At 48.3% G+C, this 27,351-nt stretch overlaps 1 protein-coding gene across 1 annotated transcript in view; it reads left to right on the forward strand.

Moving 5' to 3' along the window:
* The window catches only part of PAPPA (pappalysin 1), a 220,002-nt gene extending 193,214 nt beyond the window's left edge, over positions 1–26,788 (forward strand). The window contains exons 20-22 of the mRNA XM_036329823.1: positions 7,835–7,906; positions 10,730–10,828; positions 21,109–26,788. Coding sequence (XP_036185716.1) covers positions 7,835–7,906; positions 10,730–10,828; positions 21,109–21,216 — 279 coding nt within the window. The 3' untranslated portion in view covers positions 21,217–26,788. The remainder of the gene's footprint in view (positions 1–7,834; positions 7,907–10,729; positions 10,829–21,108) is intronic.
* Positions 26,789–27,351: the final 563 nt, after the last annotated feature.

The following is a 27,351-nucleotide window of genomic DNA, read 5'->3' on the forward strand; positions in this document are numbered from 1 at the left end:
CACCAGGCCGGAGCAGGCCCTGGACAGCTCTGCCTTCTGCAGGTCTGCCTCCCAGGACCAGCGTGAGGTAGATGGTCGGGGCAAGGGTCTACCCCTACTCCTGTCACCTTCGTCCCAGGGTAAGAAAAGTGAGAGGCGAGAACTGACAGTTCATGGACGCCTACTGTGCATCGGGCATTGGGTCACTTATTTTCACCTCAAACTCCAACTCACACACACATGCACACACACTCCCCTATGAGGTAGGTAGTAGTCTCTGTTTTTCCAGTGGAGGAAATGGAGTCCCAGAGATGGAAGCCTCATGCCTAAGAGGAAGTGAACAGGGACCCATGTCAGTTTGATGCTGCAGCTTATTCAAGCTACCCATGCAGCCTGTCTTGAAAGTACAGTAATAATAAAGGCAAAATGTTTACTGACCGCTTACCAGGGATATGCTGGTAAACAGTTAGTAACTGCCCCCCTCCCCCACCTCCCCGAAAGGAACTCTGATTTGTAGCATTTGCCACTTACTGTGGTGTAAATATTCCCACCGTGGCAAATATCAAGTTTTCCAAGTTACTGTCACTGCACACAAAGTTAGGAAGAGAGAAACCTCACTGTTGCCTCTTGTGAGCCAAGGCAGGCCAGTTGCAGCCTGCCACTTGTGCTCAGTACATGACGGGCTCAGTTCTAAGCACCCACTGGCATATAAGGAGAGAATGAGGACTACTTAGATGAGTACAGTATCACCACTGACATCGTGTGCTACCACAACAGTGACCTTTGTGAAGGTAGGCCCGTGGTCATCTTATTTACCATGATACACCCCGCAGTGCCTAGCTCACAGTAGGTGCTCACTAAATATTTATGGTTGCTGAGTGAGGTGACCAAGGCCTAGTTCAAGCCCAGGAACCTTCTTGCTTTATGTCCTTGGACAAATTGTATCACTTTTTAGGCCACAGTCTCCCCATCTGTGAAATGGGAGAGGCTGAGATCAAAGAGCCACAAACTCAAACATATGCAGGATCCAGGCAGGTGGGCTGAATGGGTGAAGCAGGCCAAACACCATTTTTTTATGTTGAATACCTGTGTACTAGTATATGTTTCGTAATAGCAGTAGTATTTACTATAAATATTTCAGACTTAGAGGAAATATAGCAAAAACCCTCACGTACATACTACCCAACTTAACAAAGAGGACTTTCAGATACAGTTGAGGTTCTTTACTCCTAATTGAGCTATAACTTACATGGTCATCTTAAGCATATGGCATGGTAAATGTTTATATTTGTGTCCACTCATGAAACCAGTACCCAAGTCGGGGTGGGGACATTTCCAGCTCCCCAGAGTACTCCCCTCTCCATGCCAGGCAGTGCCCCTACCACCAAGGTAATCCCTGCTGGTTTTATTTTTTTTTAATTGGTATATAATTGGCATAAGATTATGTTAGTTTCAGGTGTGCTAAAATATTTTAGTTTGACTTTCTTTAAGAACAAAACACTCTATCCCTTTATGTGTTTAAAGTACTCCCCCCGTGGGAGTTCCTCCCAGACTCCCTCCTCCTCTCCCTACCCCACACACACAGGTACATACACATGCACTTTGAAAGTAATAGGGAAACTAAGAAATCTTCTTCCAACCTAATAAATGAGACAATACAATACAAAACTCAAGGACAGATAGAAATGTCGCTCAGGCTGAATGCTGGAGAGACTACAGGGAATGGTGGGGACTGTGGTGAACTGAGGATACCAGGCTGCTTCCAAATGGAGTGGCTCTAGCCAAGTGTGACAAGGTGGAAATATGGGCTTGGGGTGGCCAGATTTTCCATTTTTTCTCGAGTCTTTAAAATATGAAATCTCTCAGGGTTTTTTACATATTGGCAAATAATTTTGACTTCTGTTAAGGACTTCATGTGCCAAACCAAACGTTTCTGTGGGTTGTGTAGCCTGGAAGCTGTTGGCTCGCAACCTTTGAATGAGAGAGACTCTTCTGGCCCCGGGTACCTAGAATTCAGGGTCCAGGCTCTGCCGCCAGCTCCTCAGGAGCACCTCCTGTCTGCCCAGCACTTCCTCTCGCCCAGAGGAGCTGGAGAGTTTCCCAAGAGATGCTGCTCACAACCTCAGCTGCTTATAATCCCTCTAGGTCAGTGGTTCTCAACCTTGGCTACACATTAGAATCACCTGGGAATCTTTTTAAAATCCTGATTTCTGGGCCTCATCCTCCGGAAATTCTGTGTCTTTGTTACTAATGTTGTGGCCCCACCCCATAACAAAGACACAGAATTTCCGGAGGATGAGGCCCAGAAATCAGGATTTTAAAAAGATTCCCAGGTGATTCTAATGTGCAGCCAAGGTTGAGAACCACTGCTCTAGGTAGATGGGGCCTTGGATTTTATAATGGCTTCTGAGAAAAGGGTGGAAGGAGGAAAGAGAGGGAAAGAGGAAGATAGGGCCAGAGGGAGGGAATTGACAGAAAAAAGAAATCAGCATTTATTGAATATCTATGATATGTAGGCACTGCTTATTAGGCAATTTCATATGTGCCAACTCATTTTGTCTCCATCACACGCTAGTGAGATACATATTATCACCACTTAATAGATGAAGACGCTTAAGTTCTGAGAAATTGCCATTGCCCCATTCATGTAACTAATGTGTCTGAATCAGAATTTGAACCCAAGGCTAATTCTCCTGTATCCGTCCTGCAAGGCAACAACTTTGTTATGCATACGTTTATGATTTATGTTATACATGCAACCCTTGCAACAAACAATAGAGAATTCATTCCTTGAAGACAGCACGGTGGGAAATCCTGCCAGGTGTCCAAAGGTCAGAGGTGGAATGGTTCAGAGTGCATATCAAGGTATAGAAGGGCTATCCTGAGCCATTGGAGGGGAAGCCCGTAGATGGAGAGATGTGTCCAGACTCCAGCGATTCCTCATTCACTCATGGACATAATGATACAGCCACTCATCTGCTCATTTGTTCATTCACTCGTTCAAAGCCACTGATTGCGTACCTCCATTGAAATGTCAGGTATTCTTCAGATTTAAGGGATATGGGATAGAAAATGCCTAGGCTTTCAAAAACCTTACCCACTTGATAACAAAAGGAAAATATATAGTTTTTCATTTTTTTCTAAAGTTAAATGATACAGTTCACTCACAGAAGGTCTCATAAACCAAGCAAAAGTCCAGGAGAGAAGACAGCATATCTTATAAAATATCAGGAGGGTGTGGGGTCTGAGCTCAGAACGAGGAGGCTCGGTGTATTTTCTTATATGTCTGGTTCCGCCTGGGGCCCGTCTTTTAGACACTCTGCCCGCTCCCATGTTTGTTTCAAAGCCTCTCCACCTTTTTGAACCTTGGTCTTACTCAAAAGAGTAAGCCACTTTATGTTTGCAGCTTCGGGGGTTAGGGGAATCTGAAGGAGAGTGTGGTATTCAAAGTATAGACCTGGAATCAGATAGATATGGGTTTAATTCCTGACTGCCATCATCTATGTGTATGATTTGGGGCAACTTGCTTAACTTCTCTGTGCTTCAGTTTCCTCTTGTGTAAACCAGATTCAAAATTAGTACCTATCTTATAGTTATGATAAGAATTAAATAGATGAAAGTTCTGAGCATAGGTCTTGGACCACAATATTTATGTAATAGAGGACTTTGTATTGATAAGGATCTGGATAATGATGGTGAGGCTGGCAATGATGAAGATGATAGCAGTGGTGGTGGTAGTGTGACAGCGGTGGTGCTGGTGCTGGTGAAGGTGATAGTGATAATGCTAGTGGTGGTATTGATGGTGTTGGTGAGGGTGGAGATGATGATATTATGGTTGGTGGTGTTGATGGTGGAGGTGGTAGTGAGGGTGGTGATGATGATAGGGTTGGTGGTGGTGGTGATAGTGGTGGTGGTGAGGATGGAGGTGATCATAGTGGGGTTGATGATTACGGTGGTGGTAGTGAGGGTGGAGGTGATGATAGGGTTGGTGGTGATGGTAGTGGTGGTGAGGGTAGAGGTGATGATGTTGGGGTTGGGGTTGTTAATGGTGGGGGTGGTAGTGAGGGTGGAGGTGAGGGTAGAGGTGATGATGGTAGGGTTGATGGTGGTGATGATGGTGGTGGTGGCGGCATTGATGCTGATGGTCATTGCAGCTAGGAAGACAGTATATTCTTCCTATGCACCAAGGCAGGAAATGAAAGCTGCCTTACAAAACCTGGTCTGAAAGGACTCTGATGGGACTAGCAGTCTCACTGGCATCAAGGGGAGCAAAGCTGACATTTGAGGGGCCCCACTGGGATCTCACAACTTGTGATGTAAACAGCCCAGCCTTTCCTTCATCTCCTGCTGCTTGTCCCCTTTCCCAGCTCTCCTCGCATACAGAGGGGCCCTGTAGTGAGACAGGTGGGGCATGCAGCTCTGAGGAATAGTGGAAACTCCGAACACCTTGGAAAGATAAATAGGCTCATGCAGATGGTATAAAAGTCCTTTTTCTGAACTCACATCAGGTAAACCTCAACTGACAGAAACATGTACAACCACACCAAGACACTCCTACGGACGGATTAAATTAGCTCCCAAATAAGCAAGGGAGGGATGGGCATCAAATCCCTAGTGGATCCTAACCCTGCTGTTTCTACTACTTCAACCATTACCGAGTGCCCCTCGAACATCCTGTATTTTGGCTGGGAACAGACTCTCCAGCCCAGAAATGAAAGTCTGGTTAAAGTTTCTCAGAGAATGAAAACAGGTGATTCTCTCTACTTCTAGCCCCATGGCTGGGAATCGGGGGGCACGAAAGTAGCTGAGCTGGAAGGGAGGAACATGGGGGGCACTCACATTCCTTCACTTGGTCAACACGTATGTGTTTGCTGTGCTCCATGCCTTGTCCTGAGGAGAGACAGAGAGGTCTCAAACCCAGGCTCTTCCCTTAAGAACCTTAAGTAATCAGTCCTAGGTTAACCATTTCCATATTATTTATCTCAGTGTGTCATCACAACAAGCCTCTGACACTTTCAGTGCCCATTTAACAGATGGGAGAACCATGTCTCCAAGAGGAAATTTACAGAGCAATTTTAAGTCAGAATTGCAACCACGCCTGTCATACCTCAGCACCCAAGGTCCTTCCCATATATTGCTTTGAGTATATCTATTGGGAGAAGGCACACTTGTCAATAGAGGCAGTAGGGAGCCAGATAGAGTTCACATTTCAAGACTGCTGGCAGATTTTCAAAGTAGGCTGTTTGTCCAAGATCTTTAATTCATTCTACACTTAACTGGTTCTCTAAACTAGACACTGTGGTAGGCATAGTAAATGTCCTGATGCTTTAGGTCAGTGGTTGGCAAACTCATTAGTCAACAGAGCCAAATATCAACGGTACAATTATTGAAATTTCTTTTGAGAGCCAAATTTTTTAAACTTAAACTATATAGGTAGGTACATTGTTATTAATTTAATTTGGGTACTCCTAAGGCTTAGGAAGAGCCATACTCAAGGGGCCAAAGAGCCGCATGTGGCTCGCGAGCCACAGTTTGCCTACCACGGCTCTAGGTCTAGGACAGTGGTCGGCAAACTGCGGCTCGGCAAACTGCGGCTTGCAAGCCACATGCGGCTCTTTGGCCCCTTGAGTGTGGCTCTTCCACAAAATACTGGCTCTTCCACAAAATACCGACTTCTGCACATGGCCACAAAGTTTCAATCACACTGTACGTGCACGCCCACACGTGGTATTTTGTGGAAGAGCCGCACTCAAGGGGCCAAAGAGCCGCATGTGGTTTATAAGCCGCGGTTTGCCGACCACGGGTCTAGGAGAAGGGGGAAGACGAGAAAATACAGTCCATCGACAAAATCATCTCTATCCTGAGATGGATCCGTTCATTCATTTATAACATAAATACTTCCTAGGCTTCCTCCATGTGCCAGGCACCATCCTAGGCCTGAGAGATCCAAGGTGAACCAGAGATGCAGTGTGGTAGAGGAGAAAGGCGCCCATCCCAGTCTCAGCCAGATCTCGGAGTCATGTGACCTCAGTTCCAAGCTCACCAAGAAACCTAACTACTATTTGGGTTCCAGATAGGTCTGTCCTCAGGGAGAGAATGAGCCAGTCACATGGCTTTTCCACATTCTGACCATGTGACTGTTTCTTTTTTAAAATATATTTTTATTGATTTCAGAGGGAGAAGGAGAGAGAAATATCAATAAGAATCATTGATCAGTTGCCTGCTGCACACCCCCTACTGGGGATTAAGTCCACAACCTCAGCATGTGCCCTGACCTGGAATTCAACCATGAATAGGTCAACCCTCAACCACTGATCCCCACTGACTGGGCTATTTCTTAATTAAAATTTATCAACTGGCTCTCAGCCAGGAGAGCAAGCCCCAATCATATAGACTTCCGTGGCTGGCTCCTGAAACAGTTACTTCTCACTACAAATCTAAGCATTTGCCTCCAGGTCATTTTTATCTCATTTTTTACTTTTTAAAAGAAATCATTGTTAATCTGGAATGGAAAACAGTCATTTATTGTAGACTAGAGAAGGGAGCTTCTAGGATGTTTACATTAGCCCCATTCCTGATGCTATTTTATTTCCCCAGTTTTATCTTTCTTTTTTCACCTACTTTAAAAATTATCCTCATGTTGGATGTTATGCTATGAGCTGCCTTAAATTATTTCCAAAGCAACTGCTAGGTTTCAAATCCTGGTTTCTCCACGTCACCGCTATGGAGCCTAGGGAATTATTGTCCTTATGACCTGAGAGTAATGCCCACCTCACTGCCTGGCAAGAAAGAAATAAGATCATACATAAAGCAGTTAGTACTGTGCATGCACTCCATGCATTTTAGTTGTCATTATCATAACAGCAATTGTTATTAAAGGAGGCTATAAATAAATACACATATGCATGCCTGTCAGCTCTGCCTGAGGGTGGGGGAGGGGAGAGCAGCACAGAGGCAGGGAGTCTGTAGCAGAAAGTTCAGAGATAACGAAAGATTCTCCAGGTGAAAAGATGAGGACAAGCTGTTTGGGGAAGGAGAGCAGCAGGAACAAAGTTGCAGGGATAAAGAAGGGAAGTGTGGGCCACCTCAGGGAAGTGTGAGCAGGCCCATATGCAGGGCAGCCAGTGGAAGCCCGAAGGGTTCTCTGTCTCCACGGGTTCCGAATCCAAGGTTAGTTCGTTCATCCTCCGGCTTTCACACAGCATTGTGGACCAGAATCACCGGGAGGCTGGTTTTTAAAATGGACAGTCTGAAGCCCTGAACCTCCGAGGTTTGGATTTATTAGATGCAAGGCGGCCCCAAAGTATGTGCCTTTTTAAAGAGTTCCCGCAGTGGCCCTGGGCAGTGGTCCTCAGTGTCCGCATTCTCCCTGCTCCACACCATTCCCCACACACACACACACACACACACATATAGTTATATGCACACACACGGACATGCACACACTTGTATACACACACCACTTTCTCTCCCTCCCTCCTTACCTTCTTCCTCCTTTTTCTCTACTCTTCCTCCTTCCTCCCACCTTACCCCCAACTCTGTCCATGGGTCAAAGATGAGCCACAAATTTTCTGAAAGGCCTTTCCGATCTTGTCTCCATCCCTCAGTTCTGCTTCTTGTCAGCCCTATTCCTGCCAGGGAAATACAGGCTCAGGACACCTACAGCGAACACAAGAGTTACTTTAATCTTATGGCTCCTGCTATTGCGAGTACCTGGGCAGTTTCTCCATGTAATTCCTAAGAGGAGGTCAGAACTTGGAAGATCCAGAAAGATGTGGGGTGGTGGAATGTGGTGCCAGCAAAGACATGCTCCCTCCCAGAACCAAACCCATCTGACCCGTCTCTGTCTCTACAGAGAGTCGTCTGCACGGCTGGCCTCAAGTGGTACCCTCACCCTGCTGTGATCCACTGTGTCAAAGGCTGTGAGGTGAGTCCCCGGAAATGACCCTACTGTTACTAATGTTATCCTTGTGTTAATCATGGCTACCATTTACTGTACCTGCTAAATGTTGTAAATATCCCTTTAACTGGCCTCCTGGCCAAAAATCAGCAATCCTATTCTACAGCTGGTGGAATTGAGGCACAGAGATACCAACAAACATACTCAAAAATATGTTTACTGGGTAACAACCAGGATTCCGATCCAGGTTGTTCTGCCTCCTAACCCTGCATTCAGCATAATAGTGCGTTTCTGAGTGAGGGTGGCAGGGAGGCCGTATTGATTTGGCATCTGTAATATTCGGGGTTTTACCAGCATGTTCACATTTAACCTTCACAGAACCATGTGAGACAGGTGTTTTCCATTCCTACTTTATGGTGAGCATCTTACAGGTCATGTCCTTCGGCCATATGCATGTCACTCACTTGCTCTTCAACCCCTTAGACCCAGCCACTGAGCTGAAATATGGTTAATGGATAACAGAACCAGGATGCTCTCTGACCCTTCAATTCGGAGTCACAGCCACGCCCTGGGACTTGGCACCATGGAGCTCTGTCTCTGTGTATCAGCGACAAGCTTGGGGAGGGCAGAGTACTGGGGATGTCATCTGTGTTCTCAAGAGGGGCTTTTCGTAAAACTAGAAGACGCGTCTGTGTGCCCCATGCCCTGTGGTTCTGCTCAGCTGGTGGTGAAGAGACCCCGAATCCCATCCAGGTGGATGTCCAATTCTCCATGGTCCCCCAGAGCCCACTCGGGAAAAGGCAGTTGGAAAGGACTGGACTGTGCTCTAGGAAAAGTTGTATTAGATGAAATTCTTAGAATGTCAGAACCAGAAATGCTCTTCTAGGTGACCTAAACCTGACCTTTTAATCTAAAGATGGGGAAAGGAGATGTAGACGGTGGGTGGTTGGGCTAAATTGTGATAGAATGCCCCAACTGGAAGGGTGCTTAGTGTGTCTCATCCTGTTCTTTTGTTGTATAAACTGGACATTGTGGCCTGAGAGGGGATAGACTGGCCCAAGGTGGCACAGCATAACAGACACAGAGCCAGACTTGAGCCCAGGGCTCCTGGCTTCCATTCGGGTACTCTTTCTTTCCCAGTAGGTCACCTCCTACTCTTGAACCATCCCCTGCCCTGTGTCACAAGACAGTCCCTGGGTCACACATTTTTGTCTATGTATTGGCTAGGGACCTCCTGTGGCATCTTCTCCTGTGGCACTGGAGCCTTTAAGAACCCCATTCTCCCAAGAGTCAGCATGGGACAGCAACACCAAGGCCACGGCCATGTGGTTGTTGCTTCTTCCCATCTCCCTGGATCAGTCCAGCATTTCGGGCAAAGGGAGCTTGGGTTACCTGGGCAGGCATCCTGCTGAGTCGGCGGTCTGGGCCACCAGTGTGACAGCAGAATTTGATCCCTCCTTTGACTCAGCACTGGGACCTGCAAGACCCTCACCTGTCAGGCTCTGAGCCCTGCCAGTGATGCTTATCACCCTTGCCCTTGCAGGTGCCCCTCGTCTCCTTTCTTCCTGAGCTTAGCGCCAATAGTTGGCCTCTTGTCTGGGGCAGAAAAGGATACTTAGAAGAGATACAAAGGCTGGGTCTAGGGAGGGGGGCATCCACCTGGAGGGAGTAGAGGTAGCCAAGATCCAGAAAGGGTTTGAGACACTGTGCCCCCAGCCCTCTACCCCAAGCTGTGTCCAAAGTGGTCATTCGCTCGCTCAGTCATCACAGCCTCACTGAGTGACTATTATGTGCCTGACACGATTCTTGGTTCTGAGAATAAAATGATCTCAGCCAAGTGAGAACAGTCACTGTGCTCCCTGGTTCACCTGTGGAGTCTTTTTGCCCTCCATCTATCCATGCATCCATTCAGCCATGTGTGTGCCTCCATCGTCCATCATTTTACTAAATGAACACTCAAGGAACACATACAAAGTTTTGCTCAAATTTCCAGTCATTTTGCTGGGAAATAGGGGCAAGACCAATGGATGACACACACTCCTGTCCATAAGGAACTCACAGAATAGTAAAGGAAGCAGACAGGAAACCGCAAGAGGGCAGAACGTCTTGGGGGTGTCAGGGAAGGCATTTTAGAGGGATCATGGTGGAGCTGGATCTTGAAGAATGAATTGCTTCCATTGTTGGAAGTAGCAGCATGAGAAATACTAGACAGGAGAAAGCTCTAAGTAGCAGATCTTTGCACATGCCCCTTTATCTGGAAATTCTCCCTTCTCCATTCCTATCTGATTAACTCCCACCCATCTCCCAAACTCAGCCAAAACGTCCTTTCCTCAGGGACACCTTCACGAAGCTCTCTGATTAGGCCAACTCCTTCCACTCTACTCAAAAGATCTCATGGACCTTTCTCCCATAGCCCCTCTCCGTGTTGAGATTGGCCAGTTAGAGAGTGGTTCTTTGGGCAGTTCACACTCAGTTTCCTAATATATTTGCATATATTTTATTATAAGTTGTTTTTAAATTACCTCCTACCAGTAAAAGTGGGGCAAGGGGACTCAACTTGGCTTATCATTTCTTCAAGCAAAATGAGCCCCCTTCTTTAGGAAGATGTAAGACATACAGGAGTGTGTCTCCCAGGGCAACCATACTTTAATTGGGAAAAACGTGCCTACATAAGACTCTTTATACATGTAGAAGTGTTGACTTGTCCAAGCGGGTGTTGGGATCTGAAGCCAGGAAGCGGTTTGGGAGATGAGAGACGGCTAAATGATTACAGACCTGTGCCTGCCACCCCCACCTTTGCTTTAGGATGCTAACAAGGCACCTTTCCTTCCTGCCTCTCTCCTCCTATAGCCCTTCATGGGAGACAATTACTGTGATGCCATCAACAACAGAGCCTTCTGCAACTACGACGGTGGGGACTGCTGCACGTCCACGGTGAAGACCAAAAAGGTAGGCAGTACCCTCCTCCCCAGCAGCCCAGCTTACTGGGCCAGGATGACCCCTACCTGTTGGACAACCCATTGTTCTGGTTGTGCCAGCGCTTGCCTACAAGCTGTATTGTATTGTACTGTATCATATCGTCTTGTGCTTTTTATCCTTTTAGCCAGTAGTGGAGCTAATGTCATGTGCTTGGACCCTGAGCGAGGTTTGGAGGCTCATGGATGATTTTTGCAGATGTGGTCCCTTACCCTGAAAGCTCTGACCAGTGAAAGTGTAATACATACTTTTAAAGGGAAGAACAGGGTGCTGTGGAGGCTCAGGCTAGAGGTGGAGAAGGCTCTGCAGGAGGCTCACATTCGATGCTGCATTTTGAGGGTTGAGGGGAAGGAGTGGGGGTGGTGACCAGGGAAATGGCGCCAGAGACAGAGATTGCCATGAAAAGTCCTGCAGAGAACATGCCCTTCTGGGGTGATGGCTGAGGTCGAGGGGAAGAGAGAAGGCGGGACATTCCCAATAAGGCCCGTCATGGCCGTCGAGCATCATAACCTCTCTTGCTGTTCACACCTGTACAGTGAGGCTTGGTTGTGATTCTCTTCCACTGTGCACCAGGAGTGATTCAAGTGTTTATAGTAAAACTGAAACATTGGGCTGAAGTACATATCAGTCACTCACAGAGGGCGGCCATGCCCACCTTCCTCCTGGCCAGCACTGGGACCAGAGTTTGGGCCCAGCCAAGAGCAAGGAGAACGGTGGTCGACCTGGGCCACTGAGTTGAGAATTATTCTTGTGATCATTGAGACAATGGGAAACGATCTCTATTTTATACTCATCTACAACTGATCTGAAAAATCACCTGATCTCAGATGTCATTTGATCTACTCACTCTTTCTTCCTTTCCCACCCACGTTATACATTAATTTTGGCTTTTGGTGTGTTAAAAAGGCTCCCTTCTCCCACTTTAAACTGTCCTTCCTATAAGCCAAGGCTCCGGAATGCAGGTGGCCAGGCTTCCTTCCTGCAGGGAGATGCAATTTCATTGTGCACCTGGGAACCAGCATGGCCCGGGCCCTGCACATGCCTCCCTTGCGAAGCTCACGGCCTGTGAAGGTCAGGAGACATGAGGCAGTGAGGAACACGACAGGCATTTATCACCTGGTGGGAGAGGCAGTGAAGGAGAGGTACGGGATCTCACGGAGAACAGTGTGTCCGTCAGCATCTCCCGGAGGAGGTGATGTTTGTGTTGAGACCTGGACTGGGAGTGTCCGGGTGAGGGTGCACAGGTTGGGGCAGGCTGTGAGAACTGTGTGTGGCCTGTGGATTGGAGCCTAGAGGCCTCTCTTACTGTGCACACGGCTCAACCTTAGTGATCAGCTGTTAGGAAGAGATTGGGCCTTTCTTCAGGTGCGAGATTCCTGGAGGTGTTTCTTCTGGAGAAGAAAGGGGTCCCGAATTAAAGTCATTCTTCCTCTCTCAGTTTGACTTCTACATAAACTCCAACTTCTTGAAAACTTTCTACTTTCTCTTGTAAACACTCATCTACTCCCTGCAATAAACTGGCTTCTAGAGATGAGAGGTGGAGAAAATATATAAGAAGATAAAATACCCCTAAGTGAGCTGCTGAATATGCCAGACACGGTCAGACACTTGTCCTCCGTCACCTTCTTTAACCCTCATTTCAGCCCGGCAGGGTGCTAGTCGCCCCGTCGCACAGGTGAGCCAGTTTTGGCTCCGAGTACCTGCGGGACTCGCTTGAGTTCACTTGGCCATGAGTGCCGAGGCTCCCATTCCAACCCAGTTCTGACTCACAGGCCCAGCTTTCTCCCGCACGGGCTGAGTCTCCAAAGAGGAAAGCAGGTGGGGATAGGGCCGTGTCCTCAGAGCACCCGGGCATGACCTTCTCCGTTCCAGTTGCAGACAGTTCACTGTCAACCCAGACTGCCAAGGAACCTGGGGTGTGGGACCCCTCCCCTTGGCAAGGTGGAAGCCGCTTTTCCCAGCAGCAAAGCCGGGTGGGGAGTAGCGGAGGCTCCCAGCCTTGCCAATCATCCCTGACGCCCCAGACAGGAGTTTCCCCGAGTGGAAAAACTTCCTGCTTTCTGTCTCCAGTTTCCACAGCAGGAAGCCTCCGAGAGCAGGAGAGGGGCCAGATTCCTTCCTCTCCTCCCCTCCCTACCCTTACCTGGTGGTCCCACCTGAACTCTTGGCCCCGGACACATATCAGGGGACATTCCCTGACTATGAGCACCCAGACTGGCACTCAGATACTTGTTGAGTGGGCAGACTTGCTTCCTGCACCTTTCCAAGTACAGCAATGGATTAATTGAGTACACGGATGTCCTGGCCATGGGTTGGAATCTCTGTGCATAATACCATCCTTAGACCCCAGGACCACTCAACCATGTAGACAGCTGAGGCTCAGAGAGGCGGGATCATCTGTACGAGGTGACAGAACTTATTAGGATTTCGCCTTTCCCGACTACAAACAAATAATGTAGCTGGTATTTGTCGAAAGCTTGCTATTTGCCAAGCATGGCGCTAACTGCTTTCACATGTGTCAATTCATTTTGTCGGCACAGTAGCCCGTTGTAGGTGTTGCCTTTGTGTCCTCATTTTACAGATAATGCAGCTCAGGCTTAGGAGGTTAGGCCATGCAGCCAGGAAGTGGTAGAGCTGAGATGCGACCCCAGTGACTCCTCACCACACAGCCCTGCCTCTGCACCCGGTCTGGACCTCTCGCTGCTCCGGGCTTGCACTTGCCCTTCCCCTGGTGGGTGGGCTTCTCGCTTCTCAGTCCTCCTGGACTGAGTCCAGGGTATGAACTTTGGGTTCAGGGTTCAGCGCTCAGCACCTTCTCCCAGACTTCCTTCTCGCCAACTCTCCACCTAACCCTCTCCCCGGTCCCCAGGGCTGGGGCCTCCCAGTCACTTGGCCCAGAAGGATGTCTGTCTGCTCCCTCCATCCTTCCTCCCTTGTTTGTCTCTGCAGACACCAGCTGTTTCCCACATCTGCCTTGTGTGACCTGGGCCCGGCTGACAGACAAGAGCAAGACAGTGCAGGAAACTCGGTCTGACAGGGGTGACCAGTTTCTCACCCAGACACCTGTCTGCAGCGCGAGGCAGACAGGAAGGGGCGGGACTCAGCTTCCCAGCGTGTCAGTGTATTATTTTCCTGGTGGAGCCTAAAGTCTCCAATACAGAGCAGATTTCCAGAGCGGTTGCTTCAGCAGTTTCCCCTCATAACAACAGCAACAAGTATTCCTTCATAATTGCAGTCATTCTAAGTAAGCGCACGTGGAGCCGTAACAGAGGAGGGGAAATCACCTTCATGCATCGGCACACCCAGGCTTAGGCCTAAGGTGTGGTGGCCTGGGACCACCATCCTGGTCATGTTCCAGGCAACTGGGAGACTGACTCTAGAAGATGCCTGGGAAGGGAGGTGCAGTCCCAGGCTGCCACTTAGCTCTGTGCCCTTGGGCAGGCTGGTTCACCCGTTTTTTATTGCTTGACATCTGGATTAGATTCATGTCTCAGTATACTCTACATGGCCTCCTGCATGGTTGTTCCTTTGGCTGAGAACCTTCTTCTCCATTCCTCCTCATGACTCCCCCACACCTCCTGCAGGTCTTTTTGCCTGAGTGCCACGTTCTCAAGGAGCCCCGCCCTGGCCACCCACCTTTTATCCCCCCTGGCACTCCCACACCCAATTGCCTTGGCTTCCACTCCTTTTTCCTTCCGTGACACTTAGCATGTTGGCACGTACTACAAAACGTATACATTACTGATTATCTGGTAACCCCTGCCCTTCTTGCTGCTAGAATGAAAACTCCAGGAGGGCAAGAGCATGCATTTGATTTGATTCCTGATGAACCCCAGGTTCTGATGCCATGTGATAACACTGGGCTAGGCCATGAGCAAGACGGACTGGGGCTCAGCCATGCTGAGCTCGCGTCTTGTGGACTTGTGGTGGGCACTGAGAGTATCGTCCCTGCTCATGGAGACACCGCAGGTGAGGGGAATCAGTAAGCTTCCAGAGAGGGCAACACCAGAGCAGACAGGAAAGGTGCAGGAGGTCTTCCCCAAGTAAGAAAAGTAGGGCGATGACCAGACACAAGGATGAGAGAGAAGGGGGCTTCTGGCCAAGGGCATGGTCTGTGCAAAAACCCAGACGTAGGAGAGAGCACGAAGGGAAGTATGGTTCCTTGCATGTGGTGGGAGCACAGGGCAAGCAGGGAATGGGCAAGACATGAGCCTAGAGGGATACGCAAGACTGATATAGGCCAAGCAGGGAATTTGAGTTTTATCCAGAGAGCCATGGGGGTTGTCAATGATTTTAAACACTGAACCAGCCTAGAAGGTTCTCGAAGGCTTCCTGGAAGAGGTGACAGATATGCCTAGCTTGGAAGGTTTATAAGGATAACAGGCATATGACTAAGCAGACTAGACTAATCCTCCCTGTCCAAAAATCACTAGCTTCTGGAACACTATGATTTCTTCATCTGGGGTGTAGGTCTGACTTTTTCATGTGGATGAATTAGACACTCATTTAGCTTTTCCATCCTGAAAAGTTAGTATCATCATAACCATTGTCAATACTATCATCACTACCATTATCACCACATCATCAACACTACCATCAATTCCAAGATCACCATCGCCGCCATCATCATCGAGCACATAGTACATGCCCTGCACTATGCTAAATGCTTTACCTGAATTTTATACTTTATCCAAAATCCTGTGCGGCAGGACTGCCGTGACCTCCGTTTTACAGACAGAGACACTGAAGCCCCAGAGGGGAAGTCGCTTGTTTAATGACATACACTCAGTAAGAGGGTGAGAAATTAAACCCATGTCTCCTTTGGGCCTAGGCTGGTGCTTTTCTCTGCTTTACCACACTTTTCCTCCATTTTATCCTCCACTTATTCACACTGAAACCACCCTCTGTATTCACGGACTGTTCCATGCCCTCCACCAGGCATGAATCCATGCTACTACCCCCAAGAAGCTTGCAGGGGAGTCCTCAGACTCAACATCCCCCCCATAGTCTCCTTGGTCTCCTTAAATCTTTCCATCAACACTATGAATGCCATGACACCCAGAGTGGCCACGTGACCTGCCCAAGTCCCACAGTGGGCAGTGGACAGACAGGGCTATCTGACCTTCAGTCCCGGGTGCCTCTCACTCCTCCGACTGCACACTTGCCGCTGGGGATCTCCCTGCAGAGTCTGCGTATAATCCAGCCCCTGCCTGTCTCCCAGCCTCAGAGGAGACCTGCGGCCAGGGCCTTGTGGTACATTTTCTCAGCCTGCATTCCTGAGCTGCTCACACACGTGCGTGGAGGTGTCAGCCCAGGCAGCTCACCCAGGGGAAGAAACGCCTGGCCTGAGCGACATCCTCAGCCCAGAGGGAAAAAAGGAGAGAATCCTGGCCCTTCGTCATTGACCTGGGCTTGTTGACAGAATGCCAGAGTGGGCGGCCCAGCATTTCTGGGGCGGCCTATCCACACGGCACTAGGTGTCCCAGATGTAAACTGACCACTGCAGGGCTTGTGCCTTCGTGGTAGGCTTTCTTGGGAGGCCATGTCAGGGAGAAGGCGGGCAGCTACTGGGGGAGGCAGGGGCCTAGGATTTCTGCTGAGCACTGACTTTATCAGGATGAAACTCAGGATGCCCCAGTTTCTTTCTCTGTGAAAAGGGGACCCTGACTCCCATTCTGCCTGCCATGTGGGGGACAGGAGGGAGGAATGGTTACAAACAGGGATGCAGAACCCAGGCTACTTGCCAGCCAGTGACTCACCTCTTGGCATCTGAGTTTCCTCCACGCTGTAGGACAGGGATGGTCAGAATAGCTGCCTTAGTAGGGCTGTTGGGAAGGGTGAGTGCAGTAGTGCACATTGTGTTGACTGAGGGCCAGACATGTAAGGGAGAAGGGGCTATTGTCTATCTGGCAAAGCAGTAGTTGGCGGTCATGTGGTGAGGCAGGCACCTCGCCCTGACTCACTCGCTGAAAGCTCAGTGTTTGAGTGGGTTTGGAATCCTGCATCATCTACTAATCGATGGGCTGTGAAGCCCAGGGCGGCTGTGCTTTGTTGTAAACATTCTGAGGCTTCTATTTTCTCATCTGCAAGACGGGCAGCTAATAACGACAGCCTCATGAGGTGGTGTGGGGTCCGCATGCTAGCAGGTGGCAGTCATCTGCAAGTGGAAGGCCCTCAGGAAATGCTAACGTGCATGTGTCTGTGCACACACGTGTGTGTGTGGAAAGTGGTGTTCACTGCTATGAACCTGTACGAATGTGTGTGCATGCGTGTATGTGCATGTGCTTGCATGCATGTGTGCATGTGCATGTGTGTAAAGTATTCACTGCTGTGGACCTGCACACATGGGCTTCCCCAGTCTCATCTAGGTCAGGCCCAGGAGCACCTGGGAGGGTGGGGGACTGGCCACCGCCTCCCTTCTCTTCCCAGGTGTAGCCCTTGATCAGGAGGGCACTTGTGCAGAGAGAGCTCAGGACAGGCAGTTCCCACAGAGGAGAGCGAAGGGCAGGAGGAGGGGACAAGGCACTGGGCACCTGCAAGCTAGTTTGGAGGCAACATTATTTCATTAATCCTTCCCAGAATCTTGTGAGGTATTTATGAAGACCCTCATCTAACAGACGGGGGGCCGGGGGGGGGGGCGGTGAGTCCACAGGGTGCCAAGGACTCGCCAAAGCCATGCAGTGCCCACCCCAAGCTGGGCTTGTCTGCTCCCAAACTCCTTGGAGGGCTCAGTAAACGCAGCCGCACTTCAGCATGTGGTGGAGACGAGGAGCTGCCTGTCTGCAGACCTGCCCCTGAGAGCAAACCTTCTAGACTCGGCTGTGTTCTGTGTGGGGTTCCTTCCTTAGGTGCCAGACACATTTCTTTGGGAAAAATGCTGAAACGGCCTGGGCTGACCCGGGAGGAGAGAGAACGGTCACTCACACCCACAGAGCCAGGGTGACCAGACCGGCCTGAGAAACCAGCTGGAGGCAAGGTCCTGGAACCCGATGGCTGAGGAGAAGCTGGTGGAACTGGGCGTGGCAGGACGGGGAGCACGCAAGGAGCGTGTGCAGAATGTGCATATCTAGGTACTTTCTGCCCAGGAGTTGCCTTCTGTCTTTCTCAGACTGAGGACTTTCAGAGAGACAGAAAGGTCCCGAACATTAACATCCAATCTTAACATAAGATGGGGAAACCGAAGCTTAGGGAAGGGCAGGGGCTTGTGCCAAGTCACCCAGACAGCGAGGGCAAGAGCAGAGGCTGCCTGGCCTGTGTGCTTCTGGATATTTATCCGTGCGTCCATCTGTCCCTCCATCCCTGGGTTCATAGAACGCCTGATCTCTGTATATAAAGACTCAGTTCAAAGCAGACATGATCCCTGCCTCGACTGAGCTGGTGTACAAGTGAGAAGTGCTTCAGTACGAGGAGCATGGAGACAGGGTGCTGGGAGATGGGATGGAGGTCAGGGTGCCATTGGTCAGGCCAGTGAGGGGGGAGATGAGACCTGCAGAGTGAATGAGCTGCCAGGGGAGAGAGCAGGGTGGAGGGCCATTAATGGCTAAAGACTTAGAAGTGGGAAAGCACTCGGAGTATTTGAGGAACCAGTCCATAAATAAACAAGCCGCAAGGAGTGTGGGGACAAAGGGGGGCAGGTGAGGTTTAGGAAGCGTTGGAGAGCAGGTCCTGCAAGTCCTTGACCCCGTGGTAAGGACTTTGAGTCTTAGTTGAAGAGATAGTACCTGTTGAGTTTTTGCTTGTGTGAGGTGAGGCAGGATGCATGAGAGAGAAACCAGACTGAAACAGTCCCTCGTGGGTCGTAGTGCCCGATGGGAAAGAGTTATGGAGAGAATTGTGCAGGAGACATTAGAGGTAACTGGATCATTGTAACGTTAGGATGTGGGCAAGGGCAGCAGAATGGGACAGATAAAGGGATGGGTGAGTTGAGGACAAAGAGGCTGCCCAAGTCTGGGAGGCGGGGGGTGGGAGGCGGGGGGTGGGGGGGGCAATAGGCAGGAAAGGTGTCACAGACGGTGAAATTGGAGCTGGTGGGAAACCTGAGTCAGCACACGTGTATTTAGCATTAAGCATCTCCTGAGTGTTAGGCCATGTGCTGGGGCTTTTGCATATTCTTCTTGTTTGATCCTCACAACCATATGAAATATGGTGCTTTTTTAATCGCACTCTTACAGATGTAGAAACTCGGGGTTATGGCAGTGAAGGGCTTTTCCCCAAGTGGCTCAGCAGGAATGGGGCCTGAGGGTGCCCACCCAGGCCTCTGAGCTCCCACGATGGAACCCTCCCCACTCACCATCAGTTAGACTTGGTCTTAGCTCTGCCTCAGTTTCCTCACCCGGACTAGAGGGTTTTCTGTGTCTTTTCCCATTCTAACACTCTTGCTTCTCCTGGAGGCGAAGCAGTTGTGGGAGAATATTCTAGATTGGAAGGCACAGCCTGCATAAGGGCATGGAGGTTGGGGAGAAAAGGTGCTAAGCAGGGAACAGCAGGGAGTTGTGAGCAGAAAGACACTGCATGGAAGAGGCAGCTGTGAGAAGGCTCCCCCAGCACCAAGCACCTGCGGGTGTAGGTTGACTAGGGAAACGGGTACGCTGGCTGTGGGTGCAGAGGAGGAGTCAGGCAGAAGGAGAAGTGAACATACACTCCCTCGTTCTATGGATTAGGCCTTGGAAAACAAGAATGAACAGGACGGACATGCTCCTAACTCACTAAGTGAGAGGGAGGAAGAAAGCTATATATGTGCATAAATAGGTGTATGGTTAACTCTGAGCACATGTCAAGCACTGCGTGGTAGGTGGTTTTTGTCACTGCACTCATCCCTCACCACAGCCTCAGGGACACGTATGCTTTCACTGTTTCCGTTTAATGAATGAGTTACCTAAGATGCAGAGAAATTGTCACATGCCCCAGGCCACACTGTTAGATGACAGAGCTGCTGGGGCTGACACCTCAATCTTCCTGCTCATCCGTACATTTGGACATGGGGAGGGAGGGAGGATGGGCCAAGAGGCAGAGAAAAAAGAGTTAGCTACACAGAATGAGTCCACAAGCTAGAGAGTCACAGCTCTCTGAGGCTCTGTGAGCACTTGGAGACCCTGCCCAGGCAGGAGGCGAATGAGGTCACTAAATCCATCTGCGCAGATGGGGGACCCTCTGGGGAAAGTGCGATGTGAATGTCATGATGCAATGAGGTGAAATCCACTTGGCTTGTGGTAGCCCAGCTTGGGCTCAGGCAGGGGCTGCATGGCGCTCTTAGGAAAGAGATCGCTGGCTGCATGGGGAAGACGTTCGCTTGGCTGGGCTCTGCCTCTGTTTCTAGAAAGGAAGGCGGCCCAAGGTCACAGAGCACGTGAGGGGATGGCGCGGGAACTGACACAAGGGCCTCTCACTGTTTCTTTTTAAAAATTTTTTCAAATCATTATTTCTTCTTTTCCCCAGGTTTTGTAATATCTACATATAGCAAATCATTGTATGCCTCTCACTTTTCTTTTGCTAAAATCTGTTCCCTAGGTCCTTCAACCAAATGTTATGCAAAATCTCTATGTGAAATGTCCCCAACAGGATGTCAGGTGCCCTGGCTCTGAGCTTGCTGAGAGGAGCTTTTGTGGCTTGCATCCTTGCCTCGCTAAATGGAAATGCCCAATCCGTGCAGAGAGCTGTGTTTTCTTAAAAGACACTCTCACATCCTTCATCTCACCAATCACCTCGACAGTCCTACCAGATATTCCATTTCACAATTCTCTGAACAGCTCTGGGATAGTGCATTACAATTCTTCACCCACAATTTCATCAAGCCCAAAAGGTCATAGTGCAAGTCAGTCTCATCATATCACTTCTACAGCTACGCACCTGAGGGTGAAGGAGAGGTGGCTCGTCCTACTGGAAATGCAAGATTTGCCATTTGTTACTTTGGGGGAATGCCTGCCCATTTCTGAGCCTTCGCTTCTCCACCTGTGAAATGGTGACTGTTTTGTATCTGTCTTACAGAGTTGTCGAAGGGTTTGATGTTTCCGTATTTGCAAAGTATTTTGCACATTGCCTGACCCATGGTAAATGCCACCGGAAAGGAAAGCTGCTAGGATAACAACGCTGGTGATCTTGATACAAGCTATCATAGGGCTAGGGAAGCAAAGTCAGGACTCAAACTTGAATCTGCTGTCCCCCCAATCCAGCGATTGTCCCCTGAGCTGCCTCTTTGAAAAGTATCCCTTGAGACCCAAACCCCTGGTTCACCTCCCCTCTCTTTCTCTCCGCAGGTCACTCCCTTCCCTATGTCCTGTGACCTACAAGGTGACTGTGCTTGTCGGGACCCCCAGGCCCGAGAACACAGCCGGAAAGACCTCCGGGGATACAGCCACGGCTAAGGAAGGACAAGGAGTTAAGAATTCCCAGCGCCAGGACCCGCATCCCTTTGGTATTGATTTCACAGTGAGCTGCTCCACGGAATGGCCTCTCCACACCAGGGATCCTTAGCATCCAACCGGTCTGCCTTTAATTTCACCCAGGAAGGACTCATAGTGGGGGCGCACAAAGCAAGTCTCGCCATGTTAAGTAATGGCATGGAATCCCACCCCACAGTCTTAGATGGATCACATGCACAGCATGCAGTCCCAGAGCCTCCTAAAACTCTAACCATTTGTCACATGACCGCAGTGAGGAACATGCTCTGTGCCCAGGAATGTGCACATCTGTGGTTAGTACACATGCATGCATACACACCCATACAAACATCTGTGTGAGGGCAGTTTTGGAGACTGAGCAGAGAGAGACTGGAACAAAGTCAATCTTTCCTTTCCCAAGCTCCCAGCCAACACTGTCCTTGGGAGAAAGAGTTGCAGAAACTGCTAAGGCCGAGTATTGAGATGCCAAGATAGTTCACACCCTGAGGCCTAGAATATGTAGGACGTGCGCAGTGGTACAGTCCTTTGGGATCGAAAGTGAAATGGTCTCTGATCACCTACCTTCTAGGAAAGTAGGGCCCAGGGAGAAAGAATCCAAAGTGTACGAAGCCCCCTGATTTTTCCCGCTGCCATGGGGGACTTACCCCAACTCCAGGGTTTAAGGCCAAGCTGGAAATGGCTTAAAATTGCAATGTCAAGGTATTATAAGAGCCCCCTGCTTGAGGCATGAGGCCATAATATCCCTCCTGAACCCATCCATTCCCCAAATCTTGCCTTGGGACCACATTTGCTGCTACTTTTCCTGCTGCTCTATCCTATACATTGAGTAACCCAAGATGATAGGACTAGGTTAGGAAAAACCCCACACAACCAAACAGTCTGCCTTAAACGTGACCCCCATTTCCCCATAGCTCCTCACTCCCTAGTCCTCCTGCAAGAGAAACCCCTCCTTGGCCCCCCATGGAGAGAAGCGTGGTCCTCTGTGGGTGGGCTTCTTACCCTGGAAGGGAGTCAGAACCCTCAGCGAGAGTGCAGAATGTCTAAGCCAGTGTTAGATTTTATAATCAAGTGGAACAGTGTTATGTTTCTGTGATGCTAGAGTCATCCGGGGACTGTTAGAGTTGTAAGGACTCTTGAGTTATGCTTCTTCACCGAGCCTTCCTGCCCGTCTAGGCTACAGCAGGCTTTGGTCCTGAGGACCTCGAGGTGGCCCTGAGCAGCTAGCCTCCTGTAATAGAGAATCATCTTGGATGTGATCAGTCTCGACTGTGTTCCAGGGGCCATCAGAGGGAAGTCCAAGGGTGCCAGCCTCGGTCCCCAGCAACCCAGAATGGTCATGATGTTTCCCATAGTCTTCCATCTGCCAGCGCTCCCATCCACACCTGGGGGTGGGTAACCCTTCCGTCTCTCCCACATCCCACCTCCAAAAGTGCAGAGTAAGTCAGTCAGAACCCCATAGGACCCCCCCCCCCTCTTTGGGGCCCTCTTTGCCTCTTTTCAGCCAGGTTCCATCCACTCCTTTTGAGGAATATGAGGAGAGATGAATACAGAAAAAGGTGGAGAGAATGGTTAAGTTTGACATAATTTCTGACACCTGGAACTGAGAAAGTGAGGCAATGCGAAGGTCTAAATCAGACATAGCCCATAAAGATTGCTATAAATCAAGTCCTCTCAAGTTTAGAGAAGACAACCAACAAAAACAGTCTAGCATGGGAGTGGAATATGCCAGGCATGCGCGCTGATCCACACATTCCTGCTTCTGAGGCAGGCATTGTTAGTTACAGTGTTTTCTCCCATGGGGACCAACAAGAACTTCAGAAAGCTCCTTCATCACTCCCGACAGCAATTGCCTACTGATCAAGGATGTTTGAAAAGACATTTATTGGCCATCATCTGTGGTTTGTGATATTAAAAAAATCTATCAAGGTGCTTTTTGCACAGGTGCCCACAAATAAGGATACAGTGCTTAGAATTTTGTGTGGTTCGCACTACGTTACCAACTCTGAGACGGAGTTCCAGAGTGAAGAGGCTGCCACCATTGTTAAGGCCAGGCTCAAATCCTTTATGTTTCTTCCTTACAAACTCCTATTTTCATTCAGGACTTTTTTTTCTATAATTAATTACCAGGGCCAATTATTAGCAAAATAATAATTATAATAGAAGACTTCATCCCGTTCTGTACCCCTCTCCAGTGTCTAAGAGCTCTTCCCAACTCTCGAGGCCCCTCTCTTGCTCTGAGTTATCACCCCGTGTGGTATTAGGTTGAAGATATGAACTAAGAAAAATAACGTTAGCCCTCCCCAATGCTTTATGACACCAGGAAGTAATGCAAAAAGCCTTGGAGACCCCAAGACAACATGACTAATGGACCTTACCAGCTTCCCTTAAATGAACCCCCATCCTCTTTCTTCCTTTCCCTCTCCCCCTTATCTGTCCCCACCTTCTCCAGCTGAGTAGAGTTTCCTGAAGGCTGCCTTCTATCTCCAGATGGAGTTGAGCCCTCTGAGCAAACTTCCACCCGGTCTCTCCTTACCATCATTCAAACCTGTCACTCGCAAATTCCCTTTTGCCAAGGCCATTGGGCAAGAGAGGCTACTGGATTGGTGGCCGGCCTTGTGCCCACATGGGAAGTGTAACCAATAGGCCCTCCTCCCACCTTGGTGGAGTTGGGTCTGCTCTATTCATGCAGTGCACTGACACCCAATTTCATTTTCTTTCTGGGAATAAACTGATCGTCTCATCTTCCCATCATCTCCTGTTTAGGAAAAGGGAGTACCAGGAGGAAGCCCTGTTGTCTGTCAGCACTTGGGGGTCCTGTGTCTATAGAAGGATTAGCCTGTTAGCAGCAAGGAAGGAGATGAGGTAGACAGCTCTCCAAGCCCTCTCTTGGGAAGCCTTATTAAGCCACAACCCTGCCTGCCTGCCCAGAGGACTTGCATTACCCCACCCCCACTGCCACCCTCACCCCAGATTCGGTGCCAACCACCTCTTAGGGGAAGACCGTCCTTGAGAAGCCTGTTTCGGTGGCTGATGGGTGTGATGGACGGGAGAGACCAGTGTTCATGCAGAGCAGGGCTTTGAGGATGGAGGGTGTCAGCTGCTGCTCCTGGCTGCAGCGGGTTGCATCGCTGCCTAGACAGTGCTCTTGGTCTCAGTCCCACCTGGCCAATGCGTAAATGCTGTTTGTGGAAAATGATTCTTTGAGACAGATTTCAGCTACCTCCCTTCCAGGTGTGAGTTAACTTGGTTGCAACTGTCCATTTGTTAGAGGTCTTACCTGTGTTAGAGAGAAGGAAGGAAAGGAAGGAGGGAAGAAAGAAAGGAAACCATATTTTCAAGTGATCAGTTTTGAGGTTTTGGGTGGTGTGATTTTTTTCTGGAACTACTTCAAGTGCAGAATATAAATTGATGGTGACAAAACTGTACAGATAGAAATTAATAGAAGACAAGGAGATTAAAAGGAAATACATATGCATGATTAAAAATAAGATTTTTTTTTTTTAAAACACAACTATTTTTGTGCTTCCTAAAGAAATTTGTTTTTTTCTACAGACTGAGTAGGTAGACACAAGCATAAAGATTTCCCTACAGGAGGCACAGAGTGGGATGTATAATCCTGCTATTTCCTGTATGTTGTGCTAGATCCAGGAAATCAGGCAACTTCCCCCTTGATGTGGAGTTGTTGTTTGGGAGGCATTGGTCTCTTTGGTGGCAATGTGTGTTCATAGGGAGTGAGAGGGCTGGCAATTGGTTTTACCAGATATTAAGGGGACATTTTTTGTCATGCTTCTCACACTATAAAACGTGTGTCCCGACCAGTAGCATTGGGCTTTCTGCACTTAGAACTACACTGCACAGTCCACCGGGGCTACACTCTGCTACCTAACCCAACAGGTAATCCCCACGGTTTCTGAGAAACAAAACAAAATAAACCCAACAAACAACACACGTAAAAGCTCAATGAAATGAGAGCCTGTTCTTTTTAAACCTATTCACATTTTGCCAAATTCCTACCCACTGTTGGATCCATAAAGGAAATGTTGAATAGCCACACAGGAATTATGTCCCTAGAATAAGAACCTAGACATCTTGACTCCAGGCAGCAAGCAGTTTGCTTAGTGATCTCGAACAAGTCATCAATTCGCCTCTCCATTTGCCTCAGTTTCTCCAGCTGCAAAATGGGGATAATACTACTTAACCTACCTCACCATGAGAGGCCGGGGGATTGGGAGGCCCTGAGGTTCTACTCGGGCCATGGCGATCTGAGAGCCAAGGCTACACACACAATCCATGGGCTCCCTCAAGAGAGGTGGGGGCCCTCGGGCCTTTCAGGGACGACAGTGAGTGGGCGTTTGATACTCCAGGGGATAAAGACGGAGTTTGTGTTCAGAGGGAGGCTTGTGTGAGGGAATATTTCATCCTTAGGTGAATTGGACTTTCCCCCCTTATCCTGGCCTTGACAAGTTCTATCATTTGATTCAAAGCCAATTACTTCCTGCAAAGTAAAAGCCAGTGTACTGCTTCCTCTCCGATACTCCCAAGCCATTTCCTACTCTATAGAGGAAGGGAGGCCCTCAAGGCTCTTCTTCCCCAGCGTTTGGTTAGAAGATCTGGCTCTCTGAGTGCAAACCCCTCGGGGCTTCTCAAACTAGACACCAGCAGTCAGCGAGGAGGACTTGGAACAATTACTGAGTTGCTTTTTGGGGTCTCTATAATCAATAACCTGTCCACAGATACCTATCTATATAAAGATATTATATATAAATATAAATTTACATATATATGCACATGTATATATAGTTGTACATATATGTGTGTATATATATACTTAAATGTAATATTTACAAAATAAAACTGTGATCTCGTCTAGAGAAAATGTATTCATATTACAAACTGCTCTTCCATATTTATGTACCATATTATACCTTTTTATTATTGTTATAATTATTATGGGTATTTCTAATCATGATGATGTTGAAAATCTGTTTGGCACCTTCTGGAAACTACCAAAAAAATAATTCTCCATTGAAGTGCTTAAAAATCTATTCTCATGAGAATTCTACTGGCCTACTATGAAAAAGGAAAAAAAAAAATCTAAACACCAGAACCAAAACACGATTCCAATCCTTTTTCTGTACCTCACGCGCATAAATTTGCTGCTCCTATTTTGGGTTTTATTTTTTTTCCTGTTCATGTGTTTTTATGGATCTAAGTTAAGTCTTTTAGCAATATATAAAAAATGTAAATAGTAAACTTTATTTATTAAGAATGTCATCTTTTTTAATTTATATTTACACAATTGTTCATCTAATTTATTTTTTTCTATACGGTTTTAAATACTCAGACATATTTTGCTGTTCATGGTATTTTTATCCTGTTCTCGTGGATTCGTTTTTCCATACTGTTTTCTCTGGTCTCAATTACAGGTTGGATCTCACAAAAAAACTAATGTCAAAGACAGAAATATTTTGCCACTGTTGATTACTATACTTTAAAGTTCTATATTATGAAAATATATAATAGCTTGTATGCTTCAGTTTGGAGTGGTGTGTTTTTTGTCTGCTGCGGAAACCTAATGGCAGGAAACCAGTGGCAGCATGAATCTAGGATGCACCCCCTCTTCTGCACAAAAAGTTCCAGGAGAGCATCTCCATTTTGCATATGCAAACATGAAAACCATTCTCACGTCTTATAGGAAAGTTCAGTTTTCAGGGACTAAACTAATGTCACCTCCAGCCATGCCTGCCCTGGGAATGCCCTCTTCACCAATATATGCCAGCGCGTTCAGTCTTCTAATTTTTTCCCTTCATCATGAAACACACAGTCATCCCGTTCATACCACAAACCTGCAGCCGGCACCGACGTTTTGCTGTTTCTGAGCTGCCTATGGGATTTCTCTTTTTTAAATCTTGTCACTACCTCAGTAGCTGTGCGATCTTTGGAAAGTTACTTAGGTGCTTTAAGCATTAGTTTCCTTGCCTATAAAATGGTAATAATAAAAGTCCCCACTTGAGGTTGTTGCTAGAATAAGAAATATACGAAGTGACTAAAATGCGGCAGATACTACATTAACTCTTGGCTATGATTATTATGAGACAA

This window comes from Myotis myotis, unplaced genomic scaffold, assembly GCF_014108235.1.
Source record: "Myotis myotis isolate mMyoMyo1 unplaced genomic scaffold, mMyoMyo1.p scaffold_m19_p_12, whole genome shotgun sequence".
NCBI classification, from domain to species: Eukaryota; Metazoa; Chordata; class Mammalia; order Chiroptera; family Vespertilionidae; genus Myotis; species Myotis myotis.